Here is a 17,405-nt window from a genome sequence, read left to right on the forward strand (position 1 = left end):
TCATAGTCTGCATTGAAAAGTATGCATGGACAGTATTGTATTTCATTGTGCTTCTTATTTCCTGCTGTCTTCACTCAACTCAATTCTGCCCTCCACAGCCCCAAACACACTATTGCCATCCAAGATATTACTCAGATACTGTTCATATTTCATATAAAAAGTACAAACACCTCAAAGATAAAACAATAATCTATTTGAAAACCATTATTATACAGACACAATCTAACCAGGCATAATTGGATTCTTTCAAGTTGCTTGTGTCTGAGGAGAAATGTTTTTTGATTGTTATTTATAGGCATCAAGGGAATGTTTAGTGACAGAACAACTCAAAAAACAGTCATGAGAATCCGAATAATATCACACTTACTCATGCAAGCATACATTTAAAGAACCCTTGGTCTTTTAACAAGGGAACGTGTGTTGTCAAAACGAAAGTGAAACAGCAGGTTGTTAACTGTGATAACGTGTCCTTTTGAAGTTTCAAAGCAGGAGGTAACACAGAAACAGCTACTTCATGTTAACACATTTTGATATTTCAACACTATTATCTTATGAAGGGTATGGAGGGTGCATGTCCTTGAAACGAAGAATTCTTTTTTCTAATTTGACCATACCGGAACTACCTAAGTCCTGTTCGTCTACCAGAATCCGCCCCTGAACATGTTGGCAAGGTTCTGACCAAGTTGTGACATTTGACGGTTAAAGGCGGACATCTCTGCCTGAAATCTGCGCATGCTCTGCCTTATTTCTCTGCTCATACGTTGGCCGTTCCTGTAGACCACGTTGGAGACGAAGCTGTTGCTGCCACATGTACAGTGTGTAGAGAATCCGTTGCTGTATACGCTCATCCCCTGCCCATTAGGACAACAGAAGACTTGGTCGTTCATGTAACTGCGACTATAGGTGTGTCGACAGGCTTCACCCGTCAGGCATGGTGCGGGTTGGTTACCTGCAGGAACAACCATATGGGATCATATATCTATGAAGCTGGTAACAGTAAGCAGGGAGACTCTAACCATGGATATTGTCTCCCTGCTCTAATAGATGTTGCAGTGAATGAAGTCACTGTTCGTTGGAGCATGACGATTCACACGCTAAGTAGTACAAATGGTGAAGAAAACAAGCGAGTGACCTATCCCTGTTGTAGCTAGATTATTCCTTCAGCAAGAAAGGGTCAATGTAATACGAAATATAAATACAACTGAAGGTTGGTAAGTGACAGGGAGAATCCATGCTATATCAAATTATGTTTCTCTTTATGTTGGTAACATACGGGAACTCATGAAAGATCACGTGTGTATGTTACAGGGAAAGTGTGAAACAAGGGATTTCACGTAATCCCAAAAAGAGTCAGTACGAGTTAATTTCGTGAAGTCACTGTGACCCCAGGGATTTTTTTTAATGTATTCCCTTAAATTTCCAGCGATTTCACGAAATTACAGAAATATTAGCTCAGGGATTTCATGAAATATCTGTAAGCCTTTAATGGAATTATGCTAGACACTTGTCCCACAATATATATACAGAGTATGATATATGAGTATTAAAAATGCAATAAAAGGGTACAAATTACATTAAGAAGATATATACAAGTATAAACTTGCAGTACGCCTTTCCAGAATATTAAGTCAGGTTTTGGTGGATAACAACGATACACCTGGTCAGACTAGAATAACATTAACTTTATTAACATAAACAGATTTGAAAAAAAGAAAAGAAATAAAACAAACATGTAAAAGAGTTGTCCATATAGATAACAGTTGCAAGCGTTAATCAGCATAGAAAGGTCAAAACAATAAAACCTGACATCCATCATCAATAAAATGTTTACAGAAAAAGGAAATCCTTTCAGTTTAAGGATTACAGACGTAACGACCTGTTTCGATTCTAAACGGGGTTACTACATATCTAAACAAAGCTAGAGCGAGACATATTACAATAACACAAACCTCACTGCCAATATGCTGTACATGCGCAACTTTTCAGATCCTTTAACAACTTATACGGCCGACTTGTGAAAAGCCCTGTTTCCATTTATAAACAAAACCTCTAAACAGCCTCTTTAACCTGAAACTACAGAAGGAATATTGATACACAACGTTTGTATCTACACCAAACGATGAATGATGAATGGTAACAATAAGATGCACTAGTACGTGTGATGCCGCGTTAAGACGTTGGGCCTTTCGGGTCGCATGCTCCAGACTCAGGGACAGGGGTATTGATCTGCCGGGCCCACCAGGAGGGTACATGACCAGTCTTATAACGCGTAGAAAACAGTTTATAAAGATAAGCTTTACACATTTCAGGCCCTCCTAAGTAATTGAAGGAATTACAGCAAATTTGAAGGAATTGCATCTCAAATGTAAACAAACGCAGCCCACTCGCGAAACAATGGCAGCGATATCGGTAATTTAGCGGTAATAACAGAAATACATCGGCCCTATCGGAAGCAATGTCGGTAATACTGGAAACACGATCGGCCATCTTCGGAGATTTTTCGGTCGCGAGCGGAAACTCACGCAGCAAAACATGGCGTCGTTGGAAGAAGCACCCGTCTCGGTGAGATTTGTTTTTAGTTTCTACTATTACATTTTTATACTTATCCATCTTTGACCACCCGTGTTGAATGCGTTTAGGTATGAGGTGTTGTCGGGGCAATAGCTTATGTTTCTAGGAAAAGATAGTCACTCTAGGAGAGCGTCACAAGTCATGCCCCTGTAGTTTGTTTACATCTGAACATCGAAGTCGTGTCGATGATTACGAACGTGCGCCAGATATAACATCATTTTTTTGTAAAATGTGTTTAAATTTGTCAAGTGCACTTCGTAGCAAGAAAAATTATGGCTCATAAACTTCTTCATGGCGCACGTTCATGATGTTCGTAATCATCGGCACGACTTCGATGTTCAGATGTAAACAATCTCCAGGGGCATGACTTGTGACACTCTTCTGCAGTGACAATCTTTTCCTAAAAACATATGCTATTGTCCCGACAACACCTCATACCTAAACGCATTCAACACGGGTGGTCAAAAATGGATAAGTATGAAAATGTAATAGTAGGAACTAAAAACAAATCTCACCGAGACGGGTGCTTCTTCCAACGACGCCATGTTTTGCTGCGTGAGTTTCCGCTCGCGACCGAAAAATCTCCGAAGATGGCCGATCGTGTTTCCAGTATTACCGACATTGCTTCCGATAGGGCCGATGTGTTTCTGTTATTACCGCTAAACTACCGATATCGCTGCAATTGTTTCGCGAGTGGGCTGCGTTTGTTTACATTTGAGATGCAATTCCTTCAAATTTGCTGTAATTCCTTCAATTACTTAGGGGGGCCTGCATTTCATTTTTCAAAACTCATCTGGAATATTATCGAAACCCGGTGATTTCCCTCTCTGGGTTGACTTTGTGTCATCCGTAAATGGTCAAAGTTTTCACCTTTAAGACATGAGGGATGAAATGAGACTCAACAGCAAATTCGCGAGAAAATTAAAGGTCGCATGCAACCAAAACCATAATTAAAACACGGTTATCACTTATTCATGATACATAAAATGCATTTCTTATTAAGAAAAAAACCCCCAAACAAACAACAGAACTATAAGCGTATAATCGCAAATCAAATCATACTTGGGTTTAGCTCCCTCGAAACGAAGCAGCCGCGATACTGAACCCAGTCAGAGCCGGTGGGTGTGCACACAAGTGTAACGCAGCCTTTTCATTGGCCACTGGTACACTTGCCGATACGCTTAGCCAACTCTTGGTTTATGGCGTATAAGTCCTATAGGTGGTAATTTCAAATTGGAAGTGGTCAGCGATTGAAGTTGTGCATTGCATATTGTCATTAGCAGACATGCAGTCAGACATATAGGTGTGAATAAACCAAACTCTGAGTTTGTCTGTGACAGAGTCTTTATCACAATCCACATTTTTTTTTCATGTAACGAGTAGATAATTTACGTTGCATATGACCTTTAAGTTGGTACCCCTTCTCAAGGTAGTAATTAGCCAAAAGTGCCATCAGTAATACTTCTTTATCTCCAATAACATTGAATCACGCATGATGCACGGAAATTACCGATATTTTGTGAATGCAAATCGAAGGAAGTGAGATAACACTAAATTTGTGTTTCTCTAGTGTCGTCTGCAAAATGTAGCGATGACTACGTAATGATATGCCTCGTGTTCCTCCCCACCCGTCAAATTTTGACAAAACGTTCTAATGTAGTCCCTGTGAATATTAAGAAGGGGAATTACACAGCGGAAGCATCCGATAACACAGGCTGACTGAAGTGCACGATCCGATACCCATACTCCAAACAGTTCAAAATTAACATTGAGGTGTTCGGTAAGATAAATATGATGTTCACTGGCCCTTCGGGACCCATGGGTTGATGTGCCCTCGTTATTAGTTTAAGAACATAAACAAACATCGAGGGTACATAAAACCATGGCCCCTCGTGACCAGTCAACAACATATAAAATCGCTCCTAAAACTCTCCATTCTGGCTACCTACAGGAATAATAATGCAAGATCACGCATATAATACATCAGATCGAGGGAATCGTGAGGGAGAATCGATGCACATATCATATCCTACCTATCAGAAGTTAAGACAGGCTTAAAGCACACACTTTTCACCAATTTGTGTACTAACATGAAGCTTGAAGGAACCAACCGTAACCCTTATGCAGCTGTACAGCACGAGGATCAGCCATCAAATTGCTGAAACGCATGTACAGATATCGTGCATGTGAACAGCTGCGTTTTAGTGTAAAGTTTTGTTATGAATTCGCTAATTGTCACTGAGTTTTACCATTTACTAAACTCATGACAATGTAAGCGGCTACATTTACACTAATGAGTCTAAACGTTTAATGGGTGGTATATTATCATTTATATCAGGGAGACTTTAAGACGTGGATAATACCTGCGTATATGCAGGGCTAAATTGTATATAGTTTCCTTGGCACATGTACCACAGTGAACGGGTGAGATTCATCTGTGACCAGTATTTATGCAATATCTCAGATCATCAAACTCAGAACTCCGTGAAACTAAGTCATTATCTTTCTTCAACCAAGTTACATCGCATACATTGGAAAAAAAACCACCCATATCAACTTAACTTCTACTCGTCAGCCCTGTCACTAGAAAGTGTAGGTTAGCTTCGGTCGCAGTTATTATCACTTATATCTCACACTTCTCCATACTTTATCACTTATATCTCACACTTCTCCATACTTTATCGCTTATATACCACACGTCTCTATACTTTATCGCTTATGTATCACACGTCTCCCTACTTTATCGCTTATATATCTTACTTCTCCATACTTTATCACTTATATACCACGCGTCCCCATACTGCATCGCTTATGTATCACACTTCACCATACTTTATCACCTATATGTCACACTTCTCCATACTTTATCACGTATATCTCACACTTCTCTATACTTTATCACTTATATACCACGCGTCCCCATACTGCATCGCTTATGTATCACACTTCTCCATACTTTATCACTTATATATCACACTTCTCCATACTTTATCGCTTATATACCACGCTTCCCCATACTTTATCACCTCTATATTACACCTCTCCACACATTGACGTATTTCCTAATTTATGTACATAAGTACATGGACGTGTGAAGTTCTAAAACTTTCTCAGGTATATGCAGAATCCGCTTGCCCAGTAGAACTGGTTTGTCATGTTGAGAGAATGACTAGAATAACAGCTGTGTTGAAATACAGGCCGCACCTTGTTTTGCAACAATGACATTTTCTGGAATACATGATATTGTCGTGATGTGATCATATTGTTCTGCATGAGTGAGGTTTAACGTCGCTTTTATCACTATACCAGCAACATTACGGCGGTGACACCATAAGTGCGTTTTGCTTAGCATATTGTACGCATGAGTGGAATCGAACCTTTGGCGTGACGAGCGACCGCTTGAACCGCTATGCCCTTAACGTAAGGCGATGTGTGATGACTGAACAACTAAACAATCCACCATACAAAAATGTTTTTGCTATTATAAACATCAGCATCAGGCAACACAGGGTCATGCATTTTTCTACTATTCTGACTCATCGTTACTTGTCAGGATCGTTGACGTTGACTATCTCAGCTGCGCGCCGTCGTCGTGGCGAGCAGACGTAACAACCACAAAATTAACATAACCACCGCACACAGTCAAGACGGTTTCAGTTTCAAACAGACTTTGTAGCAAATACAACAATACATGTCTTTGAAGTATACAAACATCGGCCAACATGTCATACGTAACGATTAAAGCCTCAGGAATTTGTATATTTTGATCAAAATGGAGACAGTTTGTATTTTACAGGCCTGAGGGCATTCATCACCCTGAACATTCATCACCATTCCTTGCCACGTACTCCACTATAAAGTGATTAGTGGCTCAGTAATTAGCTGCCCTACTCAAGGTATGTTTGTAGCTGTGTGGTGAGAGTTATGATAATTTTTTGCACAAGTTGCCCTCTAAACCGTGACAAACATGTACACATATAGCAGTCATGTTTATCCAAATCGGAATGTACATCCGCTTACACGATGAACTTTGCATGACATTCTGGGAACATATGTCACATTTACAACACTGCACGTTACATGCCTTGACAGAGTGGTATCCCACGCAAGAGAAGCCACAGTTAATGGTCCATGAGCTTCGCAGAAACTACGTAGTTGTCGCCCTTTGACGACGTTCCTGAGCTAATGTTTTTTTATGACGTAAAGATGATGGTCAGCTAAGTGAGCTTGCGACTTGCCAAATTCAAGTCAAGTCTCACAGTCCCGAAACCGAATTGTTTTCCCTTCTGCCTTCACCTTTCAGCAGTGCATAATCCTAAATGAAAAAAGTCTATATTTCCTCAGAATCTCCCTTAAATCTGTGTCTCCCTTTCAGTTTAAAGGAATTGCTCACTTCTATCAAAATTATATACATTCGGAGATTAAGCGTTGGTCCATAGGATAATGGATAGTGTATGGTTAGCTGAAGGTCAGTGGTTGAATCGTCACTCAATGTATACAGGTGTATTGATTTACACTTATCTGTGTGACGGCTGTGTATACAGATGTGACAACCTGTATCTTACCTTCTCTTAGGATTATGTATACATGTGTGACCGGATTCATGTTACCTGGTGTGACGACTGTGTATACAGATATGACCACCTCTATCTTACTGTCTGTAAGGATTATGTATACATGTGTAACGACCAAGTATAAAGGCCTAGGTGTTACAGGACTAACGTTACAGGTGTTATGTCGTTATCTTACCTTGTGTAACAAATGTGCAGAAGGGTGTGATGTCATATACATGTTCATACCTGGAGTACAAATGTGTATACAGGTGTGAGTTTATATATCTTACGTGCTGTAACGAATTTGTATACAGGTGTGATGTCACATATCTTACCTGATTACCGTAACCACTATTTCTATAGGTTTGGCGGCGTAATCTTACCTGGTGCGGCGGTTGCGTGGGCAGGCGTCATGGCAAGTAGGAGCAGAAGACACATACTGATCAGAAGGAACATCTGAAACACAATGACCAAATAGTACAGGTGAGGTCATCAATGAACACCACTTCTCACTCCAGTCACCTAACCTACACTCAGGGGCAAAAGAAACGATACCAAACATACAAAAGTCATAAATGGTGTTTGGACGTCAATATTATGAGAAATTATGGCTAAGGACATTCACCCGAATGCAACAAGGCTGGCGCAATAAAACAAGGATGCGCGTGCAAAACAAGAAGCCAGAAAAATGAACTTATTCACAGTAGTTTAGTGCACGTGCACGCATGATACACCTGATTATAGTCGGTATAAAAGCACATGTTTGTCGAAATCTACATTTTGCGATTACGTTTGCGACCATGCCGAGATTATCGACAGTAGAGAGAGAAAGGGCAATTATGATCCAGCTTGGCGCCACCAATGGGACAGAGTCTTATTGACAGACGGGAGCAGATACCTCCTGAACAGACCTGATGGCAAGCAACGAGTGCATCGACGCAGAGGAGAGCGGAAAGCACGTTGCTGCGTGCAAGAGGTTGAGCCGTTTGGAGAAGGAGGCGTTATGGTGTGGGGAGGGATATGTAGTGACAGAAAGACAGATCTGGTTGTTATGGATGGGAATTTGAATGGGCAGCGTTATATTGACCAAGTCCCTCGGCCAGTTGTTCTACACTTCCTGCAACAGAATCCAAGAACCGTCTTTCAACAGGACAACGCCCCATGTCACACAGCTCAACGTGTTCAAGGCTTTCTAAACGCTAACAACGTTGTTGTCCTGCCATGGCCATCACGCTCTCCGGATCTTTCACCCATTGAGCATTTGTGGGACCACCTTGGGAGACAGATTCGTGTCAGACAAGTCGCCCCAGTGAACAGGCAAACCCTCCTCCAAGCTTTGAGAGAGGAATGGAACAGGATACCTCCTCACGTGATCAGACGTCTGACCTCATCTGTTCGACGTCGTGTTAGGGCCTGTATTGATGTCGGTGGTGACCACACACGATAATGACTCACATGCGTGTCTCTGTGTCACTGACATTGTGTTATCTCATAAAACTGGGGTGATCGAATACAGGACATATAAATATCATGTGGTTTTATGCCATTAGCTCTCACAATTATTGACCTCGTTTAATGAATTTGATGTTCCACACTCTTCACCTATTTGTCTTCAAATTACAACATTGATGTTCTGTTCATGTTTTGTTATCTTTGATTAATTGGCTTCAACAATGTGGTATCGTATCTTTTGCCCCTAAGTGTATATCCATTCTAGTACTGCTACAAATATATAAATGGGTGAATATAGTTCCATACCAGAGTCAGCATGATGACCAGTTACTCGGCAAAACAGTGGGTAAGCAACGGACGGGGTGTGAAAACAAAGTCAGTGCGATTACGTACATCGCAGTCATCCGAGACCCAGACTCGCCTCTGAAGTCAGTTATGGAGTTGGAAGACATCTAGTCAACAAGATCTCACATCACAACAATTCAAGGCCCAATAGTTGGCTCTGGGAGTCAGATATGTAGTTGGAAGACATCTAGTCAACAAGATCTCATATCGCAAATACATTGACTCAGCTTGAAGTCAGGTTGGCGTTAGATGACACAATCACAAGATCAACCGCTTCAAAACCTTTACTCGTTAATCTGAATTTATACGACAAGTCTTAGCTTCAAATCTTTGAAGGGCATTTAGAAGGTAAAGAAATACGAAATGTATTATTCTCAGACTTCTTTATTGCCGACTCGTTAGGTGACCTGATAAAGCAGAAAGCGTAACTCCGAAATGTCATGTTATTCACAATAAAGATGTTGACATCCATAAATCTTGCTTTTCGTACTTCTTACTTTCTACTATTCTAATGTCAAGTAGTCCCCATATTTCCAGTTGTCAGAGTTTGGGTCCTGTTTGATTTGGACTGTGCCAGTCTGCCAAGCATATGTGCAACATAGACACGACACGTCAGCTACAACTACAACCTCTTCCTCAGGGATCATACAACAGAAGGTAGACCTTGGAGAAGAGCCTGAGCTAGAGACCTTCCGAAACTGCTCAGACATGATACGTCAGCTACAACTACAACCTCTTCCTCAGGTTCCTCATACAACAGAAGGTAGGCCTTGGAGAAGAGCCTGAGCTAGAGACCTTCCGAAACTGCTCAGACATGATACGTCAGCTACAACTACAACCTCTTCCTCAGGGATCATACAACAGAAGGTAGGCCTTGGAGAGGAGCCTGAGCTAGAGACCTTCCGAAACTGCTCAGACATGATACGTCAGCTACAACTACAACCTCTTCCTCAGGGATCATACAACAGAAGGTAGGCCTTGGAGAAGAGCCTGAGCTAGAGACCTTCCGAAACTGCTCAGACATGATACGTCAGCTACAACTACAACCTCTTCCTCAGGGATCATACAACAGAAGGTAGGCCTTGGAGAAGAGCCTGAGCTAGAGACCTTCCGAAACTGCTCAGACATGATACGTCAGCTACAACTACAACCTCTTCCTCAGGGATCATACAACAGAAGGTAGGCCTTGGAGAAGAGCCTGAGCTAGAGACCTTCCGAAACTGCTCAGACATGATACGTCAGCTACAACTGCGATCTCCTCCCCAGGAATCGTACAACAGAAGGTAGGCCTTGAAGAAAAGCCTGAGCTAGAGACCTTCCGAAACTGCTCCCTAACATAATGAGGTCAGTTGGTTCCAGAATTATGTCAAATCCCGGAAGCAAAAACATATGGCCATATCATCATCATCATCATCATCATCATCATCATCATCATCATCATCCTAAGCCATGAATTGTGAACGGTTCCTAATCACTGTTACTTCTATCAAAATCAGCTGGATCTTTCACCGTTTAATGAAAGTTACGACCCCTTTCCATAGAATGATTACGTCAAGTCATATATCTCTTTGTCACTTACTTGACTTTACTGATTTTTAGTCACCCATTCTGCTCGAAAAACAATCAGCTCAAGTTTGGATGGGAAAAATGAGAATACAAAAGAAGGAAAATACACATGCCTCCATGTCACCTGAAGGGTTAACCATGTTTCATCTCATCTCGACAACATGTCGACTCTTGTTGTTTAGATACACTTTATATTTAAAATATTTCAAGCTTCACGACGCAATATACACCAATATCTTCGACCTCACGTGTACATACCTTGCACTGACGACTGTTGTCAACGTCCGTCTGCAATGATGAATATATCTGTACAAGGGCGGTGCTCGGAACAGCCGACGGGCTCTGGTGCAGAATAGGTCCCTCACTTCAAGGCACGGTACATTGCATAGCAGAGTGATGGTCCGTTTTTAAACAGTTTTAATCGATTTTGTAATGATAATTAAACGAGAACAGATGAAACGTTACATGTTGTACATTTGTGATGTCTAAAAACTGTATGGCGTCAGTTTGTTGGTACATGTTTTTTTTCCGAGTTGTATCCATGGAAAATATTGTGATGTGTTGAAAATGTCCTGGGTGCTCTACTAAGGCCCGAGAATAACGAGGACGATATTTCCATTTAATAAAAATATACGCTTCAAATCAGAAACCATCTCATACCTCGAGTTGTAATAAACTGAAATGTAAACGACACAATGACGTGAGCTGTGGGGGAATAAATCACTGAGGTCAAGGTGTATTGACACAATAAAATGAACAGTAGGGACACAATAAAGTGGGGGTGTAAGGACACAATAAAGTGAAGCCTTGGGACACAATAAAGTGTTTTGTAAGGACACAATAGAATGACGTGTAGGGACACAATAAAGTGGGATGTACGGACACAATAGAATGAAGTGTAGGGACACAATAAAGTGAAGCCTTGGGACAATAAAGTGGGGTGTAGGGACACAATAAAGTGAAGTGTAAAGACACAATAACATGGAGTGTTGGGACACAATAATCTGAGATGACTGTAACAGGAAACTGGAGGGTAAGGACAAAATGAAATGTAGCTCTCGCTATAATTCAAACCTTTTTACTGAGTTAGTGGGATAGTTTTGATCTAGGTGATGTCCAGTTGCATTGTTTACGCAGGCACTGTTGTCAACATGTTGACAAGTACGTCTGTCACACACACAAGCCACGACCTTGTCTCTGATTAATACAGTAGATTCCTGTATGTACTCGTATCTGTCGTGCGAGGGGAGGAGGGGCGGGGTGGGGGGGATGTTTTATAAATGGCCATACAAGCAGGGTCTCTATGCCCATAACCCAGACACGCAACTGACAAAGGTTACGACAAGGTGTCTCGAGCTAAGAAAGGTCACATTTGTCACGCTGACATTCTGACTTGTTTACTTGCCAGCGCCACGCCCCCTTTCAGGAAGAGCTCATTCACTGTAGCATATCTGTTTCGTGTTCAAGGCACACGCTGTGCTCTTACATAACATTGTCATATATTCTCCTGTTAATTCTGCAACAAAGGTCAAACCGAATGGTTATGTTCGCATATTGGATTCAGTTTTGTTTCTAAAAGACGCTTGCCACAGGGCCAGTGACTTTGAGAAAGTAACTTGTCCGAACTATCTTCTACTTGCCCTGATTTTATGACATGATCATGATGGTGTAATTATCAAAGAATAAATGAAAATGGAATGGTATCTGATGTTATGGTTAGTGGACTATTGATTGAGAAGTTATAAATAGCAAAGAAAGCTAACTCTGTTTTGTAATCATAGTGAAATTTGACAGCTACATTTTGAGATATGATATATAATCCAAGTTCATTTGCAGTTTGAAACAGTAAGACAAATTATCTATTAGTCCACGGACAAGTAAGATACTATTATGCGAATGCCTGAAATGAAAACTGACTTGTCCTGAGCGTCGGGCGAAGGGATTTTGAACCCGTTATACAAGCTTAGTATCTAGACTAATGAACAATGAAAGATACGACCCATAATAAAAAATATGCTAAATAATAGTAACGATAAATTATCTTGTCATGCAATTACACGGTGAAGCATAGTATAAACTATGATTAGACGCCATCTTATGAATGCTAGTCTGTCTCACAGACCCTGAACCATATTATTTTAACAAATGATTAGCCGTCCCTGAATGCAAAATTCTAAATGAAGCAAGTCTAGATATCGCGAGGTTCCATTTCAATTTTATGGGTATATTTGTTACTATCAGAATCATGTATATTCAGGGACGGAGTTTTAATCTGCTATAAATGCGCACATAATAGATCACACAAAGAGTCAAGGGTCTGTAGTGCACTGGATCTTGGGTGACATTTTAAAGGGAAACTGAACATAGATGGAGTATGATGTATGTGCTTGAGGACTCTCCTTGTGACATGTGACTGATCTGACTGGCAGTCGGAGGTTCGAGTACTGGCAGGGCAGGGCAGGGCAGGGCAGGGCAGGGCAGGGCAGGGCAGGGCAGGGCAGGGCAGGGCAGGGCAGGGCTCTTTAAACGTATGTTCTGTCTAAGGCGTATATTTTCATGTTGTTTGCGCTCACAATATTTCATGAAAATGTTTTTGTTCTCTTAATCATCATTATTCACTTAAAATGATGGTAAACACACTAACAAAACACAATCAAATTAAGCAAGTTTCTGTCCTCGAACAGTAACAATAATAATAACCACTGTCATAATTTCTATTTTTGTGTTCCCCTCATTTCTTAATAAGTGTACTACCCCGTCGCCGAAATACCTTACGTGTGTGCGTACGTGCGTGCGTGCGCGCGACGCTAAATAGATCAAGTAACTAACTAACCTAATCATTATGAGAGGATAGTCGTTTAATTATGGAATATTGATAAAGAGGCATAAAATCCCACTGAGTTTAACATCGTGCTTGAGAATTTTACGCTCACATGACGATGTGCATGAGTGTGAATGTGTGGCTGACCCAGACATAAGCGTATTGCCGATGTGACGTTAAATATTAACTCACTAACTCACTAACCAGACATAAGCTGGTTTATAGAGCTTTGAGATACAATGACACAGTTAAGCGTGAATACCCCACTCAGACAGGTTATACTGACACCAGACCGACCAGTCCCCGTTGAACCAGGCTGGGACCAACAAGTACCATACATGTACTTCCTCTGCCATGTAGGTTGGGGGCGGTTGGGTAGCTTAGTGATTAAAGCATTCGCTCGTCACGCCCATGACTCGGGTTCAGTTCCCTCCATGGGGACAGCGTGTGAATATCCAGTCACTGGAATAATGCTAAAAGCGTCCTAAAACTCTACTCACTGTTTCTTTTAGGTGTATTTAAGTATAGGACTTTATTTTAATACTCTCTAAATACAATCCCACAATAAATTGCTTATGTATGAATATATAAATAAAAAATATTGTCTAGATACATATTCGTAAGTAACATTTCTATTTGTATTTGCACATAGACCTTCATAAAATATAGATATAAAATTAATATTTTAGTACCAGGAAAATCTCATTGCATTTATGCAATATAAACACTTTTATTTATATCATATAAAATATTATTTTTATGTTAGTCAATACCCATATAATATAGACAGAGCACGGACAGTCTCGTGGCTTTAGATGAACACGCAGTCTTATTATCATAGTTCTTTCGAAAAATGATAAAAAATAACATTCTTAGGAACCTGCATTTGAAACAAGCGATGGGTAATTAGACACCACGATTCTTAATGCAGAGTTACGCCCCTTATACACGCAATAATCCGTTGGTTCGAAGTTCGAATACCCATTTCGATTTGATTATGATCTTGGGTCTGTTCGGCACGACTTACACACGTGGACAATGCGTACGACCTTCGCCAGTTCGAGCTGTACTCTGAGTCAATGTGACACTGCGGTAGGCGCGATATAACATATCTCAACTCGATCGTTGCACTGACGCGCTTCATCATAAAGATAACGTACCACATAAAATGTCTACTTCAGCCAGCGCGGGGCGTAGGGTAGCCTAGTGGTTACAGCGTTCACGCGTCACGCCGAAGGTACGGGTTCGATTCCCCATATGGATACAATGTCTAAAGCCCATTTCTGGTGTCTCCCGCTGTGATATTGTTGGAATATGGCTATAAGCGACGTAAAATCCAACTAACTCACTCACTCAACCCGTTTAAGAATGCTGGTCAATATACTGATACAAAGTGACTTTTCGGATATGGTCTCAGTGATCTTCGTTTACCTTCAGTCGCCCTCCAAGCTAAAGGGGGACAACTGTTATTTTCTCCGACACGTCTACAGGCCTATAATAGTGTTGTGTATGGAGTACCTAGACAATCGACTTCCAATAACCAACTAACAATGGTGACACCATCTGTGCGGCCAACTCACGCGCCACGTGCTCGTGCGCTCTACGTCATCAAAACATGCGACCATTTGATGCCAAACGTTCCAGCATAGACACACAACCAGAAATGGCTTGGATACTGAAGTGTTTGCTGGTAATTTTTGCCTTGTTGGCTGTGTCTTCTGCCAACAAAAGCAAATTTACTTCTATGGCGAATTTGGAAAAACTTTTTTACATCGAAACTGAAATTATAGCGCTTGCTGACGTATTTCTTCGTGAGGAACATTTTGCTCACCACGGCGAGGATCCCCATAACCTCGGAGGGATGAGAGAGTGAGTACAGTTTAGTCCGTCTAGGTGTGACCAGGTCATCAAGTGACCAAATGCAATATAGATGAACCTCATTTATTCGGATTAAACCGTTTCTAGTGAAATCAACCGGATTAACCCGCTTCTTGATTCTCGAACGGAGTAATGTTCTCTGATTTTTAGTGTTTTAGTATTCCGTCAAGATCGGATGGAACATAGACACTCCGATTAAAGGTGAAGAGTATAGGTCAACCAATCTGTGACGTGTTTTCCAGACGCACCTTTGAATCAATGACCCGAGACTATTCATACAAATTTAACGGGTAATCGGGTGGACCAGTCATTTTCTCCCGACAGTTAACCCGGGTCCAGTTCCTGACATGAGTGCTTCTGCTTAGAGTGTTTACTGTGGCCTGTGTCTGGCAATTGTGAAAACGGTGTAAAACACCATTCACTCAAAGGTCATTCTTTACAAGATGTAAAACGCTTTATGAGACTGGCAGTTTCAGATCTTGTTTATATTTGTGTTTATTACATAATTTTTGAAGCAGGGACTGTTTTTTGTTCTCTTTCATAAGCATCTGAATAAAAAAAGGCAAAACTATTTTCCGATGAATCTAGCATCTTAACACGGAACAGCGGCATTATAAGGAGTAATTCTCCTGATGCAATTGTATCGCTTTTTCCATACGACATCAAGTCGTAAGTTCCCTCAATGATGTCTACATATATTTCAAACAGGGACTGTTTTTTTAACTTTCATAAGCATTTCTTTTAAAATCAGCTATTTTCCGATAAATCTACAACTTTAATACGAACCATTGTTATGAGGATTTTTCATCACCTGATACCACAACTGCGTTACTACACTGACAATACTGATCTAAAACGTAATGCTGCATATATTCGGAGTGTTAATGAGTATGTTGACATGTTGACTGGACATGTATTGGTTGTGTTGTGCGGTTGTAGTGATTATAGAAATGGGCACAGCTCTGCCAGCACACCGACTGTGAAATTGAGCACTGAGTCCTGTAAAGGGAGATAATCGATGCACGCTTGTAGTTCTGCTTGCCACACTGTACGCCAGATGTTACCAAGCGTCGACACAGCATTACAATAACTCGCACGTGTTGACGGATCTACGAGTGAGGATAAGCATGGTACACGTGCCGTTGCTGTAACCATGATAGTTTTGTGATTAAACCGTTCCTCTTTTTATAGCACTTACGGAAAAAAAGTATATGTCAAAAGTTTCACAAGTGAACATGTGGCCACTTTCTTCAGAAAACTGTTCTAAACTAGATTTAGCAAAACAGTCCACACTGTTTAAAGGTACTGTTTACACATGAACGGATGTATTGAAAAACAAATTCATAACTTTGAAAATGTTATTGTCTTGAGTTCAATAAATGAAGAAGCACAGTAAAAATTAGCGAATCCGTATCAAGACTTTACACTAAAACGCAGCTGTTCACACTCGCCATATTTGCACATGCTTTTCAGCACTTTGATGCATGATCTTCGTGCAATTCATGTGCATAAGAGTTGCAGTTGGTTCCCCCAGGTTAGTGAAGAAGTCAGTACTCGATGTAACCATACATACATACATGCATGCATGCATGCATCCATGCATCCATCCATCCATACATACATACATACATACATACAGACAGACAGACAGGCATGCATGCATGCATGCATGCATCCATCCATCCATCCATCCATACATACATACAGACATACATACATACATACATACATACATACATACATACATACAGACATACATACATACATACATACATACAGACAGACAGACATACAGACATACATACATACATACATACAGACAGACATACATACATACATACATACATACATACATACATACATACATACATACATACATACAGACATACATACATACAGACATACATACATGCATACAGACATACATACATACATACATACATACAGACAGACATACATACATACATACATACATACATACATACATACATACATACAGACACACACACACACATACATACATACATACATACATAAGGGGCTTTAAGTGAGGAGTGACCCGTGAAGGTCCCAGGGTAGAATAGGCCTTCAGCAATCCATGCCTGCCATAAAAGGCGACACTGCTTGTCGTAAGAGTGTAACATTAGTTACATGTTGTAATGATCTGATCACGCCCTCGGATCATGGAGCGACCTCAGCGATCCTGTTTGCAATGCAAA

At 40.8% G+C, this 17,405-nt stretch overlaps 2 protein-coding genes across 2 annotated transcripts in view; one reads left to right on the forward strand and one right to left on the reverse strand.

The window, feature by feature from the left end:
- Positions 1–176: 176 nt before the first annotated feature.
- Positions 177–10,852, reverse strand: LOC137298184 (uncharacterized). The gene is made up of 3 exons (XM_067830337.1): positions 10,746–10,852; positions 7,508–7,580; positions 177–949 (listed from the first exon to the last, which is right to left on the reverse strand). Exons 2-3 carry the CDS (start codon positions 7,578–7,580, stop codon positions 639–641), a joined length of 384 nt encoding a protein of 127 aa, XP_067686438.1. The 5' UTR covers positions 10,746–10,852; the 3' UTR covers positions 177–638.
- A 4,069-nt stretch (positions 10,853–14,921) lies between these two features.
- Positions 14,922–17,405, forward strand: part of LOC137297964 (prolyl 4-hydroxylase subunit alpha-2-like) — a 15,104-nt gene continuing 12,620 nt past the window's right edge. The window contains exon 1 of the mRNA XM_067829969.1: positions 14,922–15,177. Coding sequence (XP_067686070.1) covers positions 14,924–15,177 — 254 coding nt within the window. The 5' untranslated portion in view covers positions 14,922–14,923. The remainder of the gene's footprint in view (positions 15,178–17,405) is intronic.

The sequence above is a fragment of the Haliotis asinina genome, chromosome 10, assembly GCF_037392515.1.
Source record: "Haliotis asinina isolate JCU_RB_2024 chromosome 10, JCU_Hal_asi_v2, whole genome shotgun sequence".
In the NCBI taxonomy this organism is placed as follows: domain Eukaryota; kingdom Metazoa; phylum Mollusca; class Gastropoda; order Lepetellida; family Haliotidae; genus Haliotis; species Haliotis asinina.